Source organism: Oenanthe melanoleuca, chromosome 24 (assembly GCF_029582105.1).
Source record: "Oenanthe melanoleuca isolate GR-GAL-2019-014 chromosome 24, OMel1.0, whole genome shotgun sequence".
NCBI lineage: Eukaryota > Metazoa > Chordata > Aves > Passeriformes > Muscicapidae > Oenanthe > Oenanthe melanoleuca.
The window spans coordinates 2,680,056-2,704,594 of NC_079357.1; the positions used below are offsets into that span (position 1 = coordinate 2,680,056).

A 24,539-nucleotide genomic window follows, 5' to 3' on the forward strand; every position below is an offset into this window, starting at 1 on the left:
CCTGCTCTGTCTGGGCAAGCTGCCCTTAGCAAAAAAGGAGAAATGGTGAATAACCACAGGGAGCTGCCCTGGAATCGTGTCTGTGAAGTGGCCAGACATTGGAGAAACAAAGGATAAAGCAGACAGAAAGGAGTTTATCTCCAGCCTTATGAAACTTGAGCAGTGCTGGGTTCCAAAGCACTTCTTGCATCACCAGGCAAGCTGCTCTGAGCCCAAATTTCCTGTTATGCAAAAGGTTCCCCAAGCCTTAAATAAACCCAGGAAAGGCCATGAGACAGGGAGGGGAGCGTGGTGAGGCACTGAGAGGTGCCAGAGCCAAGGCTGGGGAGACAAGTCATGTCTGAGAGTGAATTTTCTGCTGGGGGGAGAAGCTGAGCAGGTTCTTGCCAAGGATGAGTGTGAGATTTGTCTGGTCTCCTGCCCAGCAATGAATCGACAGGCAGCAGAGGAAATTTCCTCTTGTCAGCCAACACTGCCTCTCTCCTGTCCTTTCCCATCCCTGCTCTGGGGATGCTCCTCCTGCTCAGCCAGGGAATCTCTGCTGGATTCCAAGCAAATCCCACTCCCTCTGTCTCACATCCCCACCAGGGAGGGAGGTCAGCAAATAAAACCTCCCAAAAAAACACTGAGTGCTCCCCTTGTCTGGCTGGTTTTTCCCCTGGAGCCAGAATTCCCCTTTTTTATGTGGGATTTGGTGTGTGGGTACAACAATGAAAGGAAAAGTGCCAGGGCTGCCCATTCTCCTCCATCCCTCTGGGTTCTGGGTGTTTCATCTCAGCAGCACTGGAGCACTGCACCCCTAATTGGTGCTTTTTGCTGTTAATTAATCAAACCCATGGTTTTCTGGCTTGAAATCTTTTTTTTTTTTTTTTTTTCCTTCTTGTCACTTTTGCTACAAGCAGGATTAAAAGCTTCTCTCATGCAAAATAATGCCTTTAATTGCATCTTCACATACAAGTTTGGACTTTGATTCTGCCTTCCTGTGCAAGACTATTTAATTGCTGCATTCTTCTTTTGCATCTGCTGGCTGTGTGCAGCTGTGCCATTGCACGAGCATCTCCCAGCTCCTCTCCTTTCCTTCCATCCCATTATTTTGCAGGATTCCTTGCTCTCTTGCCCCCAAGCCTATCACCCCTGTGCCTATTCTCAGCCTGGCATCTGTCCTCATTCCCACCTCCCTCCCTGTGCATATGCTCCCTGTCATCCAAATGCACCCCCAGCAATCCTCACTCCATTAAAACACACAAATACCATCTTCAGCCATTCACAAACCACCCCTTCCTATCCTCAAAAATCCAGACTTGGATGGATCAAAATGTTCTTTGGGTGATAGATGGGAGATGAATCTATTTGTTTCACTTAGAGTTTTGGCAGCAATAAAAAGAAGCAGACTTGGCTTTTTGGCCATAAACCACTTCTTGCAGGTTGGTTTGGTAGAGGCTGCTTTGTTTTCCTTTCTTCTCCCTCTTGAATCTGCCAGGGACTTTAAGTTAAATAAATAGATTAATCTCCTTTCTGTAGCCCAGAGATCAGGTTGATGCATTTAAGAGCTTTCTCTCCCTCCAGACTCCTGAGATGTTCACAGATCCAATTCATATTTTAGAACTTCCTTCATGTGTAAAGAGCCTCGTTGGTGCAGCAGCAATTCTTCACTAACAGCAAATAGGGCTCTGTGCTCCTTGGGTTTCTTTTCTTCTGAGAGAGCTGAAAATTTTCCATCAAAGCCTTTTTTTTTTTTTTTGCTAAAAGGAGAATTTATTTTTTCTTTTCTCATGGAAAAAGAGCAGCCTTTGGAGAGGTGGGGGAAGCTGCCTGAAGGTTTCCTTCAAAAGGGAAAGTTGGTGTTTTCTGTGTTGAAGGTTGGATCACTGAGAGCAGGTTCCCAAAAGTGTCTCCAGTTAGCAAAACAACTGGAAAAGTTGTGGCTTTCCAGGAGGGGAAGATGGGTTTCTGATCAGCTGTTTGCTGTGCTAAAGGTGATGCACTGAGAGCAAGCAAACCTCAAAGGGGAGTTTTGAAGCAGTTCCTTCTGAATGCACTCCTTGAAATGCAATAACAGTGGGGTCCTGAGTGGGTTCTCCATCCAAACCATTCCAAACCATTCCATGGTTTGGTAAGAGACAGGCAAGGAGGTGGAAGAATGAAAGGTTTAATGCCAGTGGGTACTCGGACCTTGCACTGTTGTGCTAAAATTTCTGAAGCTGTGGACACTTCCCTCTATCCCAGGTTGCTCCAAGCCATGTCCAACCTTGGACACTTTCAGGGATGGAGCAGCCCTGGAACATCCATTTGAAAAAGCTACGGTTGTTTCTTCCCTATTGGAACAAAACCCAGACTCCAAAACTCAATTTTTATCCATTTCTCAGTGTAAGACCTTTGCTGATTTAAAACCTTTTTTCCTGGTTAAGCTTTTGATGAATCCAGGGCTCTGGCTGTGCTCATTTATTCAGGGTTTCTTTGCAGGCAGACTTGTTGAGCAGCTCAGTTTCTGCTCACCTCAGAGTGTCCCCAGGCCACCTCAGCTGGAGAGATCACTTTGCATTTCCCTCTCCAAAATCCCCTCCTGTACTGCAAGCTCTGCTCTGTCCCTCACCAGAGGTGTTTAATGGAAGTGAAGGTCTGCAGAGAGGCCAGGAGTCTTCTGCTGAATAAATGTGGCATAAAATGTGTCAGGAGAGCCACTTTGGATAGGAAAAACAGCTGCACACAGAGGGGTTTGTGCCTGCCAGGGGTGGGGAGGCAAAAAAAGCTTTTCTTCCTTCTTTTGAGACGATTTCTGACCTGCCCAGAATTTTTATCTGAGGTAAACAACCCTCAGCCTTGTGTTTTGTGCTGAGAATGGTCCAGGATTGGGGTGCTGATCCAGGATTGGGGTGCTGATCCAGGACTGATTGAGATGCTGGTCAGGATTGGGGTGCTGATCCAGGATTGATTGAGATGCTGGTCCAGGATTGAGGTTCTGGTCACAGATTGGGATGCTGGTCATGGATTGGGGTGCTGGTTCAAGATTGAGATGCTTTTTCAAGATTGAGGTTCTGCTCCAGGATTGATTAAGATGCTGGTCCAGGATTTGGGATGCTGGTCACAGATTGAGGTGCTGGTCAAGGATTGATTGAGATGCTGATCATGGATTGAGGTTCTAGTCCATGATTGAGGTTCTGGTCCAGGATTTGTGGTGCTGGTCCAGGATTGATTGAGATGCTGATCATGGATTGAGGTTCTGGTCCAGGATTGAGGTTCTGGTCCAGGACTGAGCTGCTGTTTAATGCCACCTCACTGTCCTTCAGCTGGCAGAATCCCTTCCCTTCCCCTTCCCCAGCCTGGTGCTGATTTTTTTCCTCTCAGACTCACTCCAAGCCAGCTCAGAGTGTCTCACACACTCCTCACCCTGGGAGGGTAAAACAAAAAAAAACCCAACAATTCAAATATTGGGGTGTTTTACTCTCAGGAAATGTTACACAAAAAAACCCCCACGATTTCAAATATTTGGGTGTTTAACTCCCAGAGAGGGTAAAACAAAAAAAAACCCACAAATTCAATTATTGGGGTGTTTTACTCTCAGGAAAGGTTACCATTTCAAATATTGGGGTGTTTTACTCTCAGGAAATATTACACCAAAAAAACCCCATGATTTCAAATATTGGGGTGTTTTACTCCCAGGAAAGGTTACACCAAAAAACCCCACAATTTCAAATATTGGGGTGTTTTACTCCCAGGGAGGGTAAAACCAAAAAAACCCCCACAAATTCAAATATTTGGTGTTTTACTCTCAGGTAGAGTAAAACCAAAAAACCCCAGAATTTCAAATATTGGGGTGCTCAAGTATTGCCCAAGCCTGGGAGGGCTGATGGGTGGTGTGATAAACCTGGGGAGGAGAGGAAAATGGAATAAATTGAATAAAGATGTCCTGTGGCTGAAGTCTCCTTGTGTTCACAGGGTGGAAATCTCACCCTGAGACAGCCCAGCCCTGTGAGGAATTAGGATGGGGACACACTTTTATCACAAGCAGTGATAGGAAATTTGATCAGGCTCTGCTAATTCTGGGGAGGATTGAGAAGGGTGAGATGAGAGGACTCGAGGCTGGGGAGAGAGAAAGTTAAAGAAAATAATCCACAGCAAGGAGAAATGTCAGCAATACATTTGTCCTTCTGCTTCACTGCCTCCAGAATTCTTTTCTCCTTGAAGTTTTCTTGCTTCTTTTTCTGGAAGTCACGAAGGGTGGAGGAAAAAAAAAAAAAAAAAAAAAAAAAAAAGAAAAGGAGAAAGAACACAGCTATGGGAATGAAAATCAAAATTTCAAAAATCCATTTTATGTATCAGCTGAGCAGGTGTTTATCACTAATCTCACCTTCCCTGGGCTCTCAGCTGCTCTGGTGGTTCCTGGAGAGGTGAGATGTGATTTCATCCCCTCTGGGAGGGGAGATACCACAGCTCTGGGTAAATCCATCCCTGGCACTGGTGTGAGCACAGGGAGGGGTGCCTGAGCAAACAGGCTCTTTAATGCTGATGAAATCTAAAAAACGAGACGTGGCTTTTATAGGAACATAGAAATTGCCAGACTGGAACAGAGCTCTGCTTCATGTTGTTAAATATCTTTTTGTTTTTTTTTTAAGCACTGGCTGCTTCTAGAGGCTGTGTGAGGAGCTTTGCCCCGAGGGCTGATTCTTCCAGCCCTCAAAAACAGGGAATTCAAGGGTTTACACCATCCAAACATTAATTCCTATTTTTTCTCCTTCAAATCTCCATTGTAATTCAGCCATTCATTCTCTTTATAGATACCACCCTTCCCTCACCCTCCCAGAGGTTTTTTTGACTGTGATAATGATTTACCCGTGCTAATTATGCTTTTTTTTTGCCGAGTTAAAGATATTGGTGGTGGCTTTAAATGGAGTGATTTTTCAGTTTAATTGAATTTACATCTCTGTGGCCCCGGGGCAGGCTGTCAGTGGAGCTCTCCCCTCCCTCTGAAACACTTTTGGAGCCACTTGTTGAGATGTTTATTCAGATTTCTTCTTGCCTGTTCCATTTAAACCCAAAACAAGCTTTACAAAAGGCAAGAGCTCTCTTTGCCTGTCGAAAGAATGAAAAAGGCCCCGTTAAGTTGGTTGTTGATATTCCCTGACAGTTTTTCCCCCATTCCTTGCTGCTCTGCAGCTGTTAAATTTGTTGTCTCAGCTGTGAGGATTACTCCAGCTCTGCTCAAGCTGCATTGTCTCACCATTCATCAAGCTTCTGGTGAGGCAGGGAGAGATCCATCAACACCAAAACCCCCTCCAAACTCCTGCTTGGAGGAAGAAAAAAAATAAAAAATGAAAAATCTGCCTGGAGAAGGTGGAATTTGCTGCCAGGTTTTTCCAGGGTGTTTGTGGTTTCTCAGCTTGCAGGGGAAGGCGTGCAGGGGGGGCTGCAGTGTGGGGTTGCATGGGGATAAAAGCAGCACGTTGGGGTTTTTGGGAAGTTTTTGGCACTGCTCTGGGGATGCTGAGCGTGGCTCCTGCTGGGGACAGGTGTGGCAGGAAGAGTTCTGCAGGGTGGTGGTGTGGGCAGAAATCTGGCACAGGGGCTCTCAGAGGTGATGCCCCATCCCTGGAAGTGTCCAAGGCTGGGCTGGAGAAACCTGGGAGAGTGGGAGATGGGCTTTCAGATCCCCTCCAACCCAAACCACTCCATAATTCCATGAAATACCAGCAGACTCCTTGAGTGTCCTTGTCAGGCAGTGCAGAGCACCTGGGGAGAGGAGCACAAGGATTCCTCCCCACCTGCCAAAATGCTGGATCCCAGATTGAGGGTAAGGAGGGAAGGGGAGAGAGGATTTTCCTCCTAGCCCAGAATCAGTTACTCTCAAATGCACAATGTTCCAGTCCCCACCTAAACCCAGGCACCAAAGGGTGATGAGCCCAGCTCAAACACCCTCCCTGTACATCAATTTTCCCTTCTCACCCTCCCAAGCTGCCTCCCAGCATCTGCCTGCCCCTCCTTTCCCAGGAGATGCTGTAAAACACCAGTTCCACCCTGGGGCACCACAGTGGGGTGTCCCCTGCAGTGCAGCCCCAAATTCCCCTCACAGAGGGAGGAGGAGAACTTTCCTTGTGCAACACAAATACCAAACCTCAGAAAGCCAAGAAAACCCCGAAGAGACAAGCAGAGAGGTGGCTGCTTTTCAGGGATGTCTTTATCCCTGTGGCAGCTTCAGCTGAGGGTTTTTTTGGGGTTTTATTTTAGTGATTCAACATTTGATTCAGCCTTTTGCCTTTTTGCTCTACTGTCGAAGAATTTTTCTGCAGAAATCTCCAAATAGCAGGACTCAGTGGTGAGAGCAGTGAAGAAGAGCAGCAGCTCACACTCATTAAAAATGTATCAGGAGCTTCAGAAGCAACTTGCTCCCTCTTGGAGGCAAAATCGTCCATAATTCTGCTTGGTATTTAGAGACTTTTATCTCCAGAGAAAACACAAAACTCTCCAGTGGAACCCTGATTTATTTTATTCTCTTGGATTTCCAGAGCTAAAAGATTTAAAAAAAAAAGGGTGCTTAGCAGGAAAAGAATTCCAGGCACCTCCCACCCTGAAGGACCCAGGGAACTCTTTCCCAGCCATCCCACTCTGGTTTTTTTTTTGGGAGCAGATTGGGAATGCTCCACAGACAGCTGTCCATCAAGCAGGCTCTCCCAGCCTGCTGTCAGAACAGGGAAGAGCAGCCACTGAAGCAGGAGCTGTGAATGCTCAGCTCCTGACATGTTCTCGCTGCAAACTTCAGCAGGGGAAGTTGGTTTGATTTATTTTCAGCCAGCTGAGGGATGAGTCTGGGATAAGTCATCTTCACATGCACGAGAATTAGTGTGGCAAGCTGCTAAATAGCTTTGTCTCTTCGGGGTTTTCTTGGCTTTCTGAGGTTTGGTATTTGTGTTGCACAAGGAAAGTTCTCCTCCTCCCTCTGTGAGGGGAATTTGGGGCTGCACTGCAGGGGACACCCCACTGTGGTGCCCCAGGGTGGAACTGGTGTTTTACAGCATCTCCTGGGAAAGGAGGGGCAGGCAGATGCTGGGAGGCAGCTTGGGAGGGTGAGAAGGGAAAATTGATGTACAGGGAGGGTGTTTGAGCTGGGCTCATCACCCTTTGGTGCCTGGGTTTAGGTGGGGACTGGAACATTGTGCATTTGAGAGTAACTGATTCTGGGCTAGGAGGAAAATCCTCTCTCCCCTTCCCTCCTTATCCTCAATCTGGGATCCTGCAGGTGTGCAGGTGGGGAGGAATCCTTGTGCTCCTCTCCCCAGGTGCTCTGCACTCACCTCCAGCAGCAGATGCTCCGTGGCCATGGCTTGTGGGATCCTGTTCTCTGCTGTTCATTTCTGCTGCTGACAGCTGTTCCCGGGTCTGTGCTCCAAAATCCAAGCCCTCCTGAGGGGTGAGGAATGTGTGAGGTGGAGCAGCATCCCCCTGTGCTCCATGTCCCAGGTAATTACAGCCAGAGCAGGGCTCAGCAGGTGCTCTGGATTTATTGCTCAGCTCTGCTGTTAACTCTGAGCTGCTGGTGCACAGGCAGCTCTGTAATCTCCTCCCCAGCCCCTGCTGCAGGCTGCAAGCAGGAGGAGCAGCTCTGGGGTCTGTCCCAGCAGCTTTTCCCCTGTCCCACAGGACTGGATGCTCCTTGTGAGTTTTGTCTTTGTAGAGTCTCAAATGAGACTTTTAGCCTGGTGGTTCACAGGATTATTGAGGTTGGAAAAGCCCTCCCAGACCATCATCCCCACCTTGTCCCCAGCCCAGAGCTCTCAGTGCCACCTCCAGTGGCTCCCTGGACACTCCAGGGATGGGGATCCAACCCTCCCAGGGCAGTTCCAGTCCCTGAGCCCCCTTTCCATGGGGAAATTCCTGCTGATTCCACCCTGAGCCTGCCCTGCCCATCCTGAGGCTGTTCCCTCTCCTCCTTTTCTCCAGCTGAGCCCCTTCCCAGCTCCCCCAGCCTCTCCTGGGGCTCCATCCCCTTCCCTGGACATTCTCCAGCCCCTCCATGTCCTTCCTTGAGGTGATTCCACAGAGCTCTGGCAGGGAATGATGGGGATGCAAACTCCAGCAACCCCCTCGAATTCCAGGCAGGCATTTCCCTCCTGTTTGGCTGGAAATTGAGGGGTTTTTTTACCCCATTTTCCCTCTTCCCTGCCCTGGTCTGACATTCCCTACCAGATTTTTTGTTGAGCTGTGGCTGTTCATCACCAGGGGCTGGCAAGGAAAGCACCCTGGGGGTAGCAGTACAAGAAGCAGGAGCTCACAGGACCCAAAAAAGGATGAGAACAGGAGTGTGAGTGTTGAGGAGCAGCTGCAGAGCCAGAACTGAGCACGAGGCAGCTCTTTGGGTGTCCCCATCCCTGTTTCCATGGGAGGGGATGTCTGTGTGTGTCTGTGTGTGTTCCCCCAGCTCCATCCAGCTCAGCTGGGAGCGAGCCTGACGTGATCCTGCTGCTTTGTCAATATCTCAGAAGGTTTGGAAATAGCTGCTGAAATGATAACATTGCTCTGCAATCTGCCTCTGCTGCTGCCAGCACTTCTAAATAACCAATTTCCCACGTGCTTAACCTTTTAGGGCTTCTCTTCCCCAGGAATTACTCTGGAGCTCCCACTGAAAAGAGGGGGGAAAAAATAGGGAAAATTTCTATTTGCCCTTCACAGAGGTGGCTCATGATTTTCCAGGTGTTTTGGGGGAGTTTCTTACTTTTTAAAATAGGTTGAGAGCACTGAAATTGAGATGCTGCTCCCATGTCTGGCTGACAGCTGAGCATGAGATCCCTCAATTTCCTGGAATTGGGATGCTGGAGGTGGGAGCTTCCCAAGGGAGGCTGATGCAGGAAGGGACCAAACCCCAGGGAGTGGAGCAGTCCTGGATGTGCCTGAGTTTTTATTTCTGTGGCCCTGTCTCTGCATTTGTGAAAGGGGAATGGTCCCTGTGGAGAGTGCTGAGATAAGCTGGAGGAAGCCTTAAATGTAATCTAAAAATAGATTAATTGGAAAATTGCAAGAAAAAGGCAGGGACAAAACTCCTGGTAACTTCAAAGGCAGATTAAAGACTTTGCCTGTGTCAGGACTTCGGTGCTTGGCCCAAGAATGAGACAAATGGAAGAGGGTGAGAATGTTTGCCAGCAAGCTGGAGAAGGGAGAGATAAGGTAACAGATGAAACACTCAAAGTCAGCATTTAAGGACATTGCTGCCTGTGGAGAGATAATTTTATCAACTCCAGAGACAACCCTTTTGGTTTTTTGCCTTTTTTTTTTTTCTATGAAGTAAAATCTGCCCTTTATGAAGCTGCTTAAAATGGTATTTGTTACAAATTTGATTAGCTGTGCTGCAGGGGCCTGCTGTGGGACAGCCAGTGCCAATATCTGTGCTGATGATGAGCTTGTGGATTTTTCCACCCCTGCCCTTCATTTTGCTGCTGTTCTGACTTTGGAACTTGGGCCTCTGTGTGATTGGGTGGTGAGACCTTGTGTGAGGACAAAAAAAACCCAGATGCTCTTGGAATCTGAAAATCTGAAAGTCTGCTGAATTCTGTTCCTGAAAGGGAGGGATGGAGGTGACTGGAATTGTGGCAAGGAGCTGGTTTCTGGTTTGGTGTCAGGCCCAGGTGATTTCTGCCTCCTAAACCCTTCCCTCAAATGGTGGTTTGCCATGAAAATGTTTTGTCCCCTCCTAAAATCAGCAGCCAGTATTATATAATGAGTTGCAGGCTGCTCTGAGTAGAAAGATTAAGTGGGGGGCTGGGTGAGAATAGGAGTCAGAGATGTGACTCAATATTGATTTCCACTTGTTTTTGTTGAAACACTAAAAATGCCAAGATGAAATATTTGGACTTTTCCTCGTGTTTCTTTTAATTTTTTTTTTTTTTTCCTTTTTGCCCAGTTTGATTCCAATCCCTGAATAATTCATAATCTGTAAATAGCTTCCTCCTCCTCAGGTGAGGAGCTTTGGCTGGGGCTCAGGGCTGTGCTTTGTGTCTCCCTGCAGAGTTATGTCATGCCCAGACCAGCACAGGGCTCCATGAGGATTTCTGGAAGATGCTTCGTGTCTTGGCGCCTCTGGTGCTCCTTCTGCTGTGGCTGATGAGGATCTGGGCCAGCCCCCATTCCCTGAGGATTGGTGAGTGCACACCTGGCTCAGCTTTGGAGGGGGAATGCTCCCTGCCTGGGGCTGTGCCTGCTCAGGTGGGGCTGGCACTGGCTGGAAGGTTCTCTCCTCCTGTGGGGGAGTGGAGACACCGAGCTCCTCCCTGAATTTTGGGCATCTGGGGAATGTTCTGTGTTAGTTTGTGCATGAAATGCAGTTTATGGTGAGCTGGCACTTGCTGAAGTTCCTCCACGAATTTGGGAATGTTCTCCCTCTTCTTGTACATGAAATGTAATTTATGGTGAGTTTACACACTGAGCTCCTCCCTGCATTTTGGGAATGTTCTGTGTTTAGTTTGTAGATGAAATGTAATTTATGGTGAGCTGACACTTGCTGAAGTTCCTCCATGAATTTTGGGAATGTTCTTCTTCCTCCTCTAGTATATGAAATGTAGTTTGTGGTAACTTTACACATTGAGCTCCTCCCTTCATTTTGGGAATGTTCTCTCTTTAGTTTGTACATAAAATGCAGTTTGTGGTTATTTTTCACACCAAGCTCCTCCCTGAATTTTGGGCATTTGGCGAATGTTCTTTGTTAGTTTGTAAATGAAATGCAGTTTATGGTGAGCTGACACTTGCTGAAGTTCCTCCACAAATTTGGGAATGTTCTCCCTCCTCTTGTACATGAAATGCAGTTTATGGTGAGTGGACACACAGAGCTCCTCCCTGAATTTTGGGCATTTTGGGAATGTTCTCTATTTAGTTTGTAAATGAAATGTAATTTATGGTGAACTGACACACTTGCTGAATTCCTCCCTTCATTTGGGGAATGTTCTCTCTTTAGTTTGTACATGAAATGCAGTTTGTGGTGAGTGGACACACAGAGCTCCTCCCTGAATTTTGGGCATTTGGGGAATGTTCTGTCTTTAGTTTGTGGATGAAATGGGATTTGTGGTGAGCAAACACTTGCTGAAATTCCTCCACGAATTTTGGGAATGTTCTCTCTTTAGTTTGTACATGAAATGTAGTTTGTGGTAACTTCACACATTGAGCTCCTCCCTTCATTTTAGGAATGCTCTCTCTTTAGTTCATAAATGAAATGTAATTTATGGTGAGTTTACACAATGAGTTCCTCCCTGCATTTTGGGAATGTTCTGTGTTTAGTTTGTGCATCAAATGTAATTTATGGTGAGCTGACACTTGCTGAAGTTCCTCCACGAATTTGGGGAATGTTCTTCCTCTTGTACATGAAATGCAGTTTGTGGTGAGTTTTCACATTGAGCTCCTCCCTGAATTCTGGGCATTTGGGGAATGTTCTGTCTTTAGTTTGTGGATGAAATGTGATTTGTGGTGAGCTGACACTTGCTGAAGTTCCTCCCTTTATTTTGGGAATGTTCTCTCTTTAGTTCATAAATGAAATGTAATTTATGGTGAGTTTACACATTGAGCTCCTCCCTGCATTTTGGGAATATTCTGTATTTTGTTTGTGCATTAAATGCAGTTTATGGTGAGCTGACACTTGCTGAAGTTCCTCCACGAATTTTGGGAATGTTCTCCCTCCTCTAGTATATGAAATGTAGTTTGTGGTAACTTTACACATTGAGCTCCTCCCTTCATTTTGGGAATGTTCTCTCTTTAGTTCATAAATGAAATATAGTTTATGGTGAGTTTACACATTGAGTTCCTCCCTGCATTTTGGGAATGTTCTGTGTTTAGTTTGTGCATCAAATGTAATTTATGGTGAGTTGACACTTGCTGAAGTTCCTCCACGAATCTGGGGAATGTTCTTCTTCTTGTACATGAAATGCAGTTTGTGATGAGTGGACACACAGAGCTCCTCCCTGAATTTTGGGCATTTGGTGAATGTTCTGTGTCCAATTTGTGCATGAAATGCAATTTATGATGAGTTCATGCCCTTGCTGAAATTCCTCCTTGCACTTTGGGAATGTTGTCTCCTTCCTTTTGTAAATGAAATGTAATTTATGGTGAGTTTACACACTGAGCTCCTCCCTTCATTTTGGGAATGTTCTGTGTTTAGATTGTAAATGAAATGTAATTTATGGTGAGCTGACACTTGCTGAAGTTCCTCCATGAATTTTGGGAATGTTGTCTGCTTCCCCTTATAAATGAAGTGCAGTTTATGGTGAGTTTACACATTGAGCTTCTCTCTGCATTTTGGGAATGTTCTCTACATCCTTTTGTAAATAAAACAGAGTTTATGGTGAGCTGACAAAGCTGCTGAAATTCCTCCCTGCATTTTGGAAATTTTCTTTCCTTTTGTAAATGAAATTAGTTTCTGGTGAGTTGACAAAGTTGCTGAGGTTCCTTGATGAATTTTGGGTATGTTGTCTCTTCCTTTTGTAAATGAAATTAGTTTCTGGTGAGTTGACAAAGTTGCTGAGCTCCTCCCTGCATTTTGGAAAAGTTCTCTCCTTCCTTTTATCAATTAAATGTAGTTTATGGTGAGTGGACACATGGAGCTCCTCCCTGCATTTTGGGAATATTCTGTATTTAGTTTGTAAATGAGATGCATTTATGATGAGCTGACACACTTGCTGAAGTTCATCCTTGCATTTTGGAAATGTCGTCTCTTCCTCTTGTAAATGAAATGCAGTTTGTGGTGGATTTCATATTTTCCATGTTTGTGGTGGATTTCCATATTTTCCATGTTTGCTGAATATTTCCATATTTTCCATGTTTGTGGTGGATTTCCATATTTTCCATATTTGTGGAATATTTCCATATTGTCCATGCTTGTGGTGAATTTCCATATTTTCCATCTTTGTGGTGGATTTCCTTATTTTCCATGTTTGCTGAATATTTCCATATTTTCCATCTTTGTGGTGGATTTCCATATTTTCCATCTTTGTGGAATATTTCCACATTTTCCATGTTTGTGGAATATTTCCATATTTCCATGTTTGTGTTGGATTTCCATATTTTCCATGTTTGTGGAATATTTCCATATTGTCCATGTTTGTGGTGGATTTCCGTATTTTCCATATTTGTGGTGGATTTCCATATTTTCCATATTTGTGGTGGATTTCCATATTTTCCATCTTTGTGGTGGAAATTTCCATATTTTCCATCTTTGTGGAATATTTCCACATTTTCCATGTTTGTGGAATATTTCCATATTGTCCATGTTTGTGGTGGATTTCCGTATTTTCCATATTTGTGTTGGATTTCCATATTTTCCATCTTTGTGGTGGAAATTTCCATATTTTCCATCTTTGTGGAATATTTCCACATTTTCCATGTTTGTGGAATATTTCCATATTTCCATGTTTGTGTTGGATTTCCTTATTTTCCATGTTTGCTGAATATTTCCATATTTTCCATGTTTGTGGTGGATTTCCATATTTTCCATCTTTGTGGTGGATTTCCATATTTTCCATGTTTGTGGAATATTTCCATATTTTCCATGTTTGTGGTGAATTTCCATATTTTCCATGTTTGTGGTGGATTTCCATATTTTCCATCTTTGTGGTGGTTTTCATGGTGCTGATGTTACTCTTCCTGTGTGAATTCAAAGCCACCCCTCAAAGAGCCACTGAGCAGCTGAACTCCCCCCCTCTCCTAAACCCCACACAAAATGAAATATTTCTCTGTCACCAATAAATTTGCCCTCCATTGATGAGCAAGGGGTGCCAGAGCCCAGCCTGCCCCAGTCCAGGGTGCCCCAAGAGCTGTGCTAACCCAAAATTCCCCATTTGCAGGGAATTCAGGCTCCTCTGGGCTGTGTGAAAAGCACTCAGGGAGAGCCTGTGTGGATTAGGGAGCAGAAATTCATCCAGAAACCTCCTAATGGGACTCACTCACAGACCTGACACTTTGCTCTGTTGTTTAGAGAGGAAATTCCTTCCCCTGGCTGTTCCCCTGCCTTTATTAACTATTTGTTGCAGATAAGCAGCTAATCCATCCCTGTCCCCATTTGCAGCTTTCACAGGTGACACACTCGAGGTGAAATTACCTCTCCCCTCTGCTGGTGGAGCATGAGGCAGCTCAGGAAATATGGGCAGGGAGGTGTGAGCTGGCAGGGCCCTGGGAAGGATGGCTGGGGCTGTTTTATATCCCTGGAATCCCTGATTCATGGGGAGCCTCCCAGCCCTGCTGCCTGCATTTCACCTTGATGGGCACATCCTCCACTCCAGGGATGGGGATGGAGGCTGAATCATCAGGATGAAGCTGAAAATCCTTCATTTTGTTTTTGTTTTTTTTTTTTTTTTTGGGGGGAGTGTGGAAACCTCACAGAGCTGCAAACCTGGGCTCTGCTTGTTTCCCACCTCCCCAGAGTGAAAGGTGAAGGTGTTTGAGAGCTGGGACTGTGATTTGCAGCTGTTCAGGACTGGAAACTCAAATCTGAGCTGCAGCTTCCCTGTGGGAATGGCAGCTGCCTTCCAGCTTGGTTTGGTTTGGGGGGTTTGATGAGTGTTGCTCCTTCAAGGCTCAGCTTCATTTTTACGGCGCCTCCAACAAAAAAGTTAATAAAAATAAAGTGCAGAATAAAAAGAGGGGGGAAAAATATTACCAGCAGCCCTGAAATCATTCCCAAATGCATGCTTTTGGCAAGGCAGGGAGATATGGTATCTAGCAACATAAATCAATGCTCTGCACAGGGAAGGAAAAACAGACCAGCAAGAACATTTTAAATATTCAGAGAAAATGTGAGCAAACATTTAGAACAGTCCTGCAAAGCATCTGATAGCAGGCTGCAGGAATGCACAGGGATTGATCAGTAATGGGAGGTGAGCTGGGCAGGGTCAGGGTGGGTTCTGCACCAGGAAAATGAGATTATTCCCTGCAGCTCTTGGCTGCCAGGCAGAAGTGGTGCTGAGTCAGGGATGTTTGGCTCGTGAACTGAGCCCTGGGCTCCCCTGCTGCTGCTTTTTGGGGGTTTCAGGTGGATCTTGGCCCTGGCAGCCCTCAGTGGAGTGGAGAGGCAGCAGATTGCTCCATCTCTGAGCACACTGTGAATTTCTGCTGGCCTGGACAGGGCCCACAGCGAGTGTTGCATTGCAGAGAGCTGGAGAAGCATCATCTGGGCAAGGAATTGAGCAGAATTTGGGTTTCAGGGTGACCTTCCCTGTGCCTGTGGCTGCAGAGGCTCCTGAACACTCGATTTCTCTCCTTGACACACATGGGGGAAGAACCATCCATGCAAACCTGGGGTTTTTTCAGCCTCAAATTGTTTGTTCCATTCTGATGCAGCCCTGGAGAAAATCTCATTGCTCATTTTTCTGGAGACCTTGGTGGGGAAATCCAGGCCTAAAGCTTTATCCAGAATGGTGATGTTTTATAGGAATGTCTTTTGTCAGTCAGTTCTGTGCTCTGTCTGGGTGAATTATTATCTCCAGGGACCTCAGAAGGGAAGGAGCAGGCATGGATGGAGTGTTCTCACAGCTTGAAGAGCTCTGGGAGGGAAGGAATTGCCTCCAGGCAGCCTGGAGCCCATGGAAGAACCAGAGCAAGGCCTCCCAAAATATCCTGCACAGGTTATGTTGCATCCAGCCACCCCAAAAAACCAAAAATCATCTCCCTCCTGCCCTCCAGGGTAGCATCTCCCCATCCCTGCTCTCCTGCAGCACACAATGTGTGTGGGAGCAATTCTGGGTTTGTTTTCTGCCTGTTCACTCATGCTCAAGGAAGTGTCAGGAAATTTGCCTGAGTTATTTACTGGGTTATTTGCTCAGCCTCACCAAGCAGAGCGTGGGGGCCCTAAATTGGCATTTTCTGGCTTGATTCATTGGGCGTGCTAAAGCAGCTCGTTTAAAATTCATACCCTGGCAAAAATTGTAGTTTATCCATGAATTGCCCTCACCAGGAGAAGCATCAGGAGCCCTGACAGAGGCTGTGCTGACAAACTCCTTCCCAGGCTCCCTGGAACCTTTCAGGATTGTCTCTGCCTGTGAAAATCCCTTCCCTGCCTCTGCCCCCCAGCTCTGCAAACTTTACACAGCAACTCCAGCATTTAAAAGGGTTTTTTGGGGTGAAACTGGATGTTTTCCTGCCCCACACCCAGGGACTGTGCACCCACCTCTGGCTCAGCTGTCTTTGCTGCCCCAGTGCTTTGTTTCATCCACCACAGATGCAGTTTGTGGTCCAGGTCCCCATGAGCCCCTCCCTGATGCTGGGGTGTCACTGGAAGCGTCACCCTGGGTGGTTTGTCCTTGTTTCTAGGCATGATTCCAAAATTCTGCAGTGCCTAAAGGGCTGTGAATCTGCTGTGTCTGCTCTGATGGTGGAACCAGAATCACAGAATCATGCAATGGTTTGGGTTGAAGATCCAGTTTCACATCTCCCACTGTCCCAGGCTGATCCAAGCCCTGTCCAGCCCAGCCTTGGGCACTGCCAGGGATCCAGGGGCAGCCACAGCTTCTCTGGGCACCCTGTGCCAGGGTCTGCCCACCTCACAGCCAAGGATTTCTTCCCAACATCCCATCTAAACCTGCTCTTTTTGAGGTTTTAGCCATTCCCCCTCATCCTGTCACTCTGAGCCCTTGTAAAAAGTCCCTCTCCACATTTCCTGCAGCTCCTTCAGGCACTGGAAGGCTGCAGTGAGGTCAAAGCCTCTCTTCTCCAGCTGAACAATCCCAATTCTCTCAGCTTTCCATGTCAAGAAAATGTTCTGGGGATCCCCCAGGGCTGTGGGGAAGCCCTGGCATTCAGCAGTGTGTGCTGGGGAGGTGGGAAGGGGCAGAGTGGAGTTTGTTCTGCATGGCTGTGGCTGTGTGGTGCCCTTTTATTCCCAGCCCATCCCTATTTCATGGCAGGGTAGCAGAGCATGTTTGAATCCCTGTGTCACCCTCCTGAGGTGTTCATGATACCCTCAGCCACTTTTTCAGTGAGTGAAGGCCCCAGGGCTGCCCTGCTGGGTGCAGTTTGTCCATTGTGTGGCTGAGCAAGGGAAAAAGGAGCATTAAAGACTCCTGAGGTAAAAATGAAGCAGTGCAATCGTGGATGGTTGAGTTCAGCTCCCTCAGCACACACAGAATTCTCCTGCAGGCACTGCAGGAAGATCCCACTAGGCAGAATTAGCATTTTAAAGGGTGCTGGTGGCTCTGATGATGAAGGTGCAGGCAGTCCCTGGGTCTGGGGAAGGAGGATGCTGATGTCAGCAGGTACCAAATCCTTCCAGGTGTGAGGATGAGGTGATGGGGGGAGAAAGCAGCTGTGCCTTTCACTGCAGGCAGGCAGAGTGCCTTGGTGGCACATTTGGTGCCATCCCCAGCTCCCCACCTCCTGTTTGCAGCTGGCTCACACAGCTTGAAACTCCTCTTCTCCTCCTGCTGGAAACACTGAACACACAAAGCACAAACTCCTTTCTGGTGCAGCTCTGCCTTAGCCAGGCCCTTGGTGGGTGCTGCTGGTGGATCTGGGATAAAGTGGCCGTGGATTTGCTGCTCCCCAGCAGAGGAATGGCCTCACCCTGGCTTTGAGATCAGCTCAGAACAAACCTGCAGGGCTCACATGGTGGTGCTGTTGCTGGAAAACCTCTCCACTTGTCTTTAGGATGAGTGTTTAATCCCAGCCTGGCTTGGGGAGTGGGGTGGGAGGAGGGTGTACTTCTTGGGATACAATTTTAATATTTCCCCCAATATTAAAAAGAGACAGTTAAGTTCATTAAAGCAAAGTAGGTTTGTAGTTGTTTATCATTTGCTGCTGGGGAGTGATGAGAGGTAGAGAAAAATACAACATTCATCTGCTATCTGCTCTTTTAATTTTGTTCTGATTATTCTTCTTGGAGAGCAATGTCTTATTTATGGGTTTTGAGTTATGTGCATAAATAGTTGTTTTTAAAAAAATCACCTGTACAGATGCCAGGCCCTTCAGCAAAGCCTCATTTAGACTTACAGTGAATCACAAATGGTTTGGGTAGGAAGGATCCCAAAGATCAGCCAGTTCCAATCCCCTGACATGGACAGGGATGTTTCCCACTGGGTCTGGTTGCTCCAAGCCCTGTCCAACCTGGCCCTGGACACTGCCAGCATCCAGGGGCAGGACAGCTGCTCTGGGCAGATGTTACCCTTGGGTTCTTTCCAGCTGTCCCCAGGTGTTCTATTCCCGAGTTCCAGCCCTGGGAAGAGTGGCTGATCCTGCCTCACCTCCCTCACCCTGTCCTGAGCAACGTCCTGAAGGCCACTCATCCACGGAGACCACTCAGGGATAAAATGAAATGGTTTTCTACAGGAAACTGTTCAAAGAGGGGCTGCTGACTGCTGCAGTCATTTATCTCGGCTGCTTTTCTCTGGAATGATCTGGTGAAAGGTGTTTCCTAGGAAGCTTTTGCTGCAGGACACCAGGGCAGGGCGTTGAGGCTCAGCCGAGCTCGGCGTTGAGCGGTCTCCGTCTGCAGGCAGGTTTGCACGTTATTCCCACCAAACCTGTGGGAATGCAGATTTTCCTGGGGCTGTGCTCAGCACCCTGGCAGCCTGCAGAGGCAGGAGGCTCATTAGCACCAGGGAAGTGTGAGAGAAAACTGCGGGAGGAGCGCGGGCGCTGCCGAGAACCGCGACCAGCCGCCAGCGGGTTCTCCAGGGATGCACAAACCCCAGGGATGCACAAACCCTGCAGCCTGCTTGGATTTGGGTTCCAGCAGTCACAGAGGCCTCTCTGGCACATTGGCAGGACTGGGTAGCAGAGAGGGAGGGATTGATGGCATCCTCCACCGTGGGGGTTTTAACGCGAATTTTGTGTGGTCGAGGTTCGGTGCGTTTGGCTTAAAAATGAACCGAGAGTCATCCTGCAGGGAAACTCCGTGGAGGAAAGAGGGGATTGGTGTAGAGCAGGGAAACTCCGTGGAGGAAAGAGGGGATTGGTGTAAAGCAGGGAAACTCCATGGAGGAAAGAGGGGATTGGTGTAGAGCAGGGAAACTCCATGGAGGAAAGAGGGGATTCATGAAAAGCAGGGAAACTCCATGGAAAAAAAGGGGAGATTGGTGCAGAGTAAGGAAACTTTATGTAAAAAAGGGGGGAATTGATGTAGAGTAGGGAAACTCCATGGAAAGATTAAGGGATTGGTGCAGAGTAGGGAATCTCCATGGAGAAAAGAGGAGATTGGTGCAGAGTAGGGAAACTCCACGCTAAAAAAAGGGGGATTGATGTAGAGTAGGAAAACTCCATGGAAAAAAGGGGGGATTGATGTAGAGCAGGAAAACTCCATGGAAAAAAAGGGGGGATTGGTGCAGAGTAGGGAAAATTTATGTAAAAAAGGGAAAATTGATGTAGAGTAGGGAAACTCCATGGAGAAAAGGGGGAATTGGTGCTAGAGTAGGGAAACTCCATGGAAAAAAAGAGAGGATTGATGTAGAGTAGGAATACTCCATTAAAAAAAGGGGGAATTGGTGCTAGAGTAGGGAAACTTTATGTAAAAAAGGGGGGAATTGATGTAGAGTAGGGAAGCTTCATGGAAGAAAGGGGGGATTGGTGTAGAGTAGGAAAACTCCACGGGAAAATGAGAGGATTTGTGTAGAGTAGGGAAACTTCATGGAAAAAAGGGGGAATTGATGTAGAGTAGGAAAACTCCACGGGAAAATGAGAGGATTGGTGTAGAGCAGGGAAACTTCATGGAAAAAAGGGGGAATTGATGTAGAGTAGGAAAACTCCACGGGAAAATGAGAGGATTGGTGTAGAGTAGGGAAACTTCATGGAAAAAAGGGGAGATTGATGCAGAGTAAGGAAACTTAATGTAAAAAAGGGGGGAATTGATGTAGAGTAGGGAAACTCCATGGAGAAAAGGGGGAATTGGTGCAGGGTAGGGCAATTCCATGGAAAAAAGAAGGGATTGGTGCAGAGTAGGGCAATTCCACGGAAAGAACCAGGATTTGGTGCAGAGCAGAGTGAGCTGCCCTGCAAGGGGAAGGTGCCCAGGCATCAGGCAGACCATGCCCAGCAGAGCAGTGCCCCTTGCCTGGCGTGGGAGGGCTCTGCCTCTCTCCAGGCTGCAGCTTTGCCACATAAAACATAATGAGCTCCTCGTCTCCAGCGGAGGAATCCGGAGCTATAATAATATGAATAATAAATAATAAGCAGATTTATATTTTAGATCAGTGCCACAGGGCATGGAGTGAGGAGGGACGGGGAGTCAGCCAGACAGATCATCTCTTTCCATCCTTTGCACCTCTGTGGCAGAGTTATTTTTCCTGATCTGTTCCTATTCATTAATGTCCGAGAGGCAGGTTATATTATCCACCCCAGGAGGCCTTTAAGCTTTGTTTTGATTCATTATATATCCACATACATATTATATAGATATAGATCTCTCTGTGCAGAGCAGCTGGATGGGGAAACCGGCTGGTAGTTATGGAAAAGAGCCACGTTACTTAAGCAGCAAATCAACGTTCTATTCCTTCACTCTCTTGTTTATTGAAAGCCATTTAGCCACCAGCACGGGGGAAGCTCTGCTGCCCCTGGGCACAGCAGCAGCTGCTGCCCTGGCCTGCGTGGCTTTGTGCTTTTGGAAGGTGACTGGGTGGCAAGCAGGTGTTAATTCAGCAGGAAAAGGGGAATTTAAGGAGTTTAAGCCAGGCAGGGAGGGGTTGGTCAGTGGAAAGGTGACATTTATCTCCTCCAGGCACAGTCCTGAGCTGTGGCAGGGTGACAGAGGACAGGCATGGATAGGTGCATGTGCAGAATTTTGTATCAAAGGTCTGGTTTTTTACATTTGTTCCTGAATATTAAACATTCTCTCAGAGCCAAAGATCAGGATCTGAGAGTCATGCAACTTGTTTTATATCTAAATACTGTTCCTGCCCCTGGGCAGCACTTTGTGTATTTAGCTGCTGAGCCACTTTTAATACACTTCACACAGAGAAGCTACTGATAGCAAGATCTACTCTGCAATTTCTTTCATTATTTTTTCATATTCGTATGTGAATAAAAAAGTCAATTACATGAATGAAAGATCCTTGGTTGCCTGCCTAAACAGCTGCCAAAATGAATTCCAACTCGGAGCCAAATTCAGCAGAGCTGGAATTTCTGCAGAGAGCTCCAGTGTGGTGTGAGATGGGATTGTGCAGGATTGTGCAGTACAGATCCCTGCCCAGCCCCTGCCCCTGGCTGCAGTGTGGGCAGCCAGCAGGGATGGATTTCGCTCTGCAGGGCTGGATTCATCTCCTCAGAGCCACCTCCCTGCCAGCAGCTCCCTGGCACCCAGAGCACGGAGCTCTGGTGATGCTCTGAGCCCAAACCTGCTCATCCCCACACACCCATTAACTTGTGTGCAGGGAATCGTCTGAAGGGAACAGGGGAGCTCTGGGGATGTGGGTGGAGTTAGAAAATCTGGAGAAGCACAGAAGGGAAGCAAATCCTGCACAGAGGAGGAGCAGTTCTGGGAGTGACTGCTGAGGATGGGGCACCTCTGGATGCCTGGATTCTGAGTTTTTAGGGAAATGCAGGTGTGTAGTGACCTCAGTGTGACCTGAAGGTTCTTTTCAGGCAGTGAAGGGGAGGAGAACCTCACAGATTTCAGGTAGATGCCCGATTTCCTCAAGCTGAGTTGAGACAAATTTGTCACATTTGGAACCTTTCTGGGAAGGACAGGGAGAGGATGACAGATGGGAGAAGACAAAAAGCTCCTCCAGCTCCAACCTGTGAGAGCAGAGCTGAGATCCCCACCCTGGGAGTGCAAGGAAGGTTTCTTTGTGCTCCAAGCCTCGTGTCAGGGTTTATTCCTCCTGCTCTGTTACTCTTGGCACGTTCACTGTCCTTGCTCTTGGATGGGTGGGTTGCAAGCTCAGGAGCTCTCCAGGCTGAGCTCACTGAGGTGCTAAAGCCCTCTTGCCGAGCTTTAGGCACTGCAGGGCTGCTGGGCAACCTTCCCAGAGGAGATTTTGACCTAGCAGGGCACTTATCTCGAGTGCCCCTCTGCAGCTAATTGCTGCTGGCTCGGTGTCAGATAAACACAGCCCCTGAGAGGCTGAAATCCCAAATTGTCCTGGCTCAGATCCAGCAGCTCCCACTCTCCAGATCCAGGTGTTAGGGACATGCAGCACTTGGAAAAGTCCCAGGAGTGGAGAACAACCTGCTGACAAAGCAGGGGGAGTGGTGGGTCCTGCCCTTCACTTGTTCCAGCTTTGTGCTCCTCTTCCTCCTCTTCTCCCTCACAGAGACATCACTGTGATGAGATCAAAGCTGAAAAAAGCCAGAAACAGTGGGGGAAAGGAAGGATGGAAAGATCTGAAAGAATGAAATTTTTGCTTTTCTGTGGGATGTCAGCTGTGAAAAGCAGGGGAGATGTGGGAGAGGAAAACACCCAGGGCACAATCCATGGCAGAAAGGGCTGTGAGCAGGCAGGGAAATGGGAAAATGGGAAAATTTGAGCCTTTTTTACTGGGACAACCATCCAAGAGCATCACATTGGGGTGGCATCACAGCCCAGAGCCCTTCCTTGGGGTGTTTTTGGGACTGTGGGCAGTCTGGGAGCAGAAGGTGGAGATCCTGGCTGGAGGAGAGCTGGGAGAAAGCAGCTGTGACAGCAGAGGTGGGGCTGGGAGGGGTCTGAGAGCAGCAGGAGCAGCTCAGCCTGGCCTTGCCCTGCCTCCAGATCAGGGCTCTGGGTGCCAGGAGGCTGCAGGGAGGGGTGGCTCCTGTTCCTTTCCATCACTAATGAATTCCTCTTGCACCTCCAGACACTGCAGGGGCTTGGAGAGACTAAATGGAACTTTATGTGAAAGTGATGGCTGAATGTCAATGCTGCCCTCGAAGCCAATTTGGGAGCTGGGAAGTGCTAAAAGAATTAAGATTGTTAAATGGAAATAAGTCTACTTGGTTGAGATAAAATAGGGTTTAAATGAGTGAAATTATCAGTGGATTACCCTTGTTAGAGCACTGCCTTATTTAATAAACTGGGTTTTAATCTGCTGTGAGCATTCCTGAAGGGAAGGCTCAGCCTTGGAGGTGCAGGGATGTGATGGAGGGGAAGGAGCAGCTGTGCCATCATCCTCTAGAATGGAGCCACAGGAGCAATAACTTGCCCAGGAGTGCTTTGTACTTTCACAAGGATCTCATTTGCTGCTTTACAAGTGGGTTGATCTTTGAGTGAGTTTCTCTTGCTGGCAGAATTGGGGTGGGATCACCTTGGTACCTCTGGGTCCCTCGTGGCCCTGGGGAGCATTTTTAGAGCAGAGCCAGCAGTGCTGCCTCCTTTTTGGGGTAAATGGATGCACTCAGGGCTCCCCTGGAGCCTGGCAAGGAGTGATGCAGAGGGAGCAGCTTCTTGCTGGAATGAAAATGCTGGAAAACCTTGAGTGCTGCAATTTTACCCAAAGAGAGGCTGGAACAATTATTAATGACCAGTGATTACCTGCTGCTGCAGAGCAGAGCTGTCACAGAGGAGCAGCCAGGTGCTTGGGCCAGCTTTACCTGGCACCTCTCATGTGCTCCTGACCCATCTCTCTGAAAGCAGAATTGCTCCAGGTGTTTCCAAAATTGCCTGTGGAGGGAAGGGCCTGATTTCTCTCAGCACTTTTGGGACTCTGCTCTTGGCTGCTGGAGCTCTGAGCCTGGAGGTGACAGTCCCAGGCACAAAGGACAAAAGCACAGGGAGGGATGAGGCTTGATTTTCTTCTTAGTTGTGCAGCCCTGAGGTTCCAGAACATCTTGTGTTCTTTACTGGGAGGGTTTGTGACCAGCCTTTGCCATGGGCCAGCTCTGGCCCTGTGGTTGCCCAGCTTGGCACAACTGAGGAGCATCAGCATGGGAGGAGATTGTTCTGAGCTGCCCAACTCAGATTTTGGAGCAGGAATCTTATTTTCCTGGGCTGTGGTTGAAACCCTGCTCTTTCCTCCTGCATTTAAATCCCATGGAGCATCTCATTAGGAGCAAATGATGCCTCAGGCAAGTGGAGCTGTAAAAAAGTAATCTTTATTAAGCACCCTCAGTGGTCAGAGCTGCTTGATGAGCTCCAGGGTTTTATTTGCAGGCAGCTTGGGTTGTTGTTGGGCAGGAAAAGGCTCTGAGCTGCCTCCAGCCCCTGTCTCCAGGTTGCAGGTTTCTATTTCTGCCCTCAGTCCCTGCAGCCCTGCAAACACTGCTGGCACAGCTGTCCACACTGAGAACGAGAGGAAGAGGCTGGGTGGGATAAATCAGGAACATGAGAAGGGATTCAAGGTCCTGCAGCTCATCCTGAGTCGGACAGACACAGATTTCCCTGGAAAAAAAAAAGGTGTAAAGAACCCACAGAACAATGTGGCTGTTTGCTGGTGAGATGGATGGAAGAGCTCTGGAACATCAAGCAAGACACAGGGTGTGAGTGAAGGTGTGGACACCTCAGGTGGCTCTGAGGCTGTTGGAGGCTCTGCTGCTGCACAGACTGAGCTGAAAATCTGCAATCTCTGCTCCTCCTTACAGAATTCCCAGAAAAGCTGTGGCTGCCCCTGGATCCATCCAGTGGAAGGTGTCCCTGCATGGCAGAGGGTGGAATGAGATGATTTTCAATTCCTTTCCAACCC

The 24,539-nt window shown here is 47.7% G+C and overlaps 1 protein-coding gene across 1 annotated transcript in view; it reads left to right on the forward strand.

Moving 5' to 3' along the window:
- GRIK4 (glutamate ionotropic receptor kainate type subunit 4) overlaps window positions 1–24,539 on the forward strand; it is a 187,805-nt gene that overhangs the window by 51,518 nt on the left and 111,748 nt on the right. The window contains exon 2 of the mRNA XM_056509786.1: window positions 9,992–10,123. Coding sequence (XP_056365761.1) covers window positions 10,042–10,123 — 82 coding nt within the window. The 5' untranslated portion in view covers window positions 9,992–10,041. The remainder of the gene's footprint in view (window positions 1–9,991; window positions 10,124–24,539) is intronic.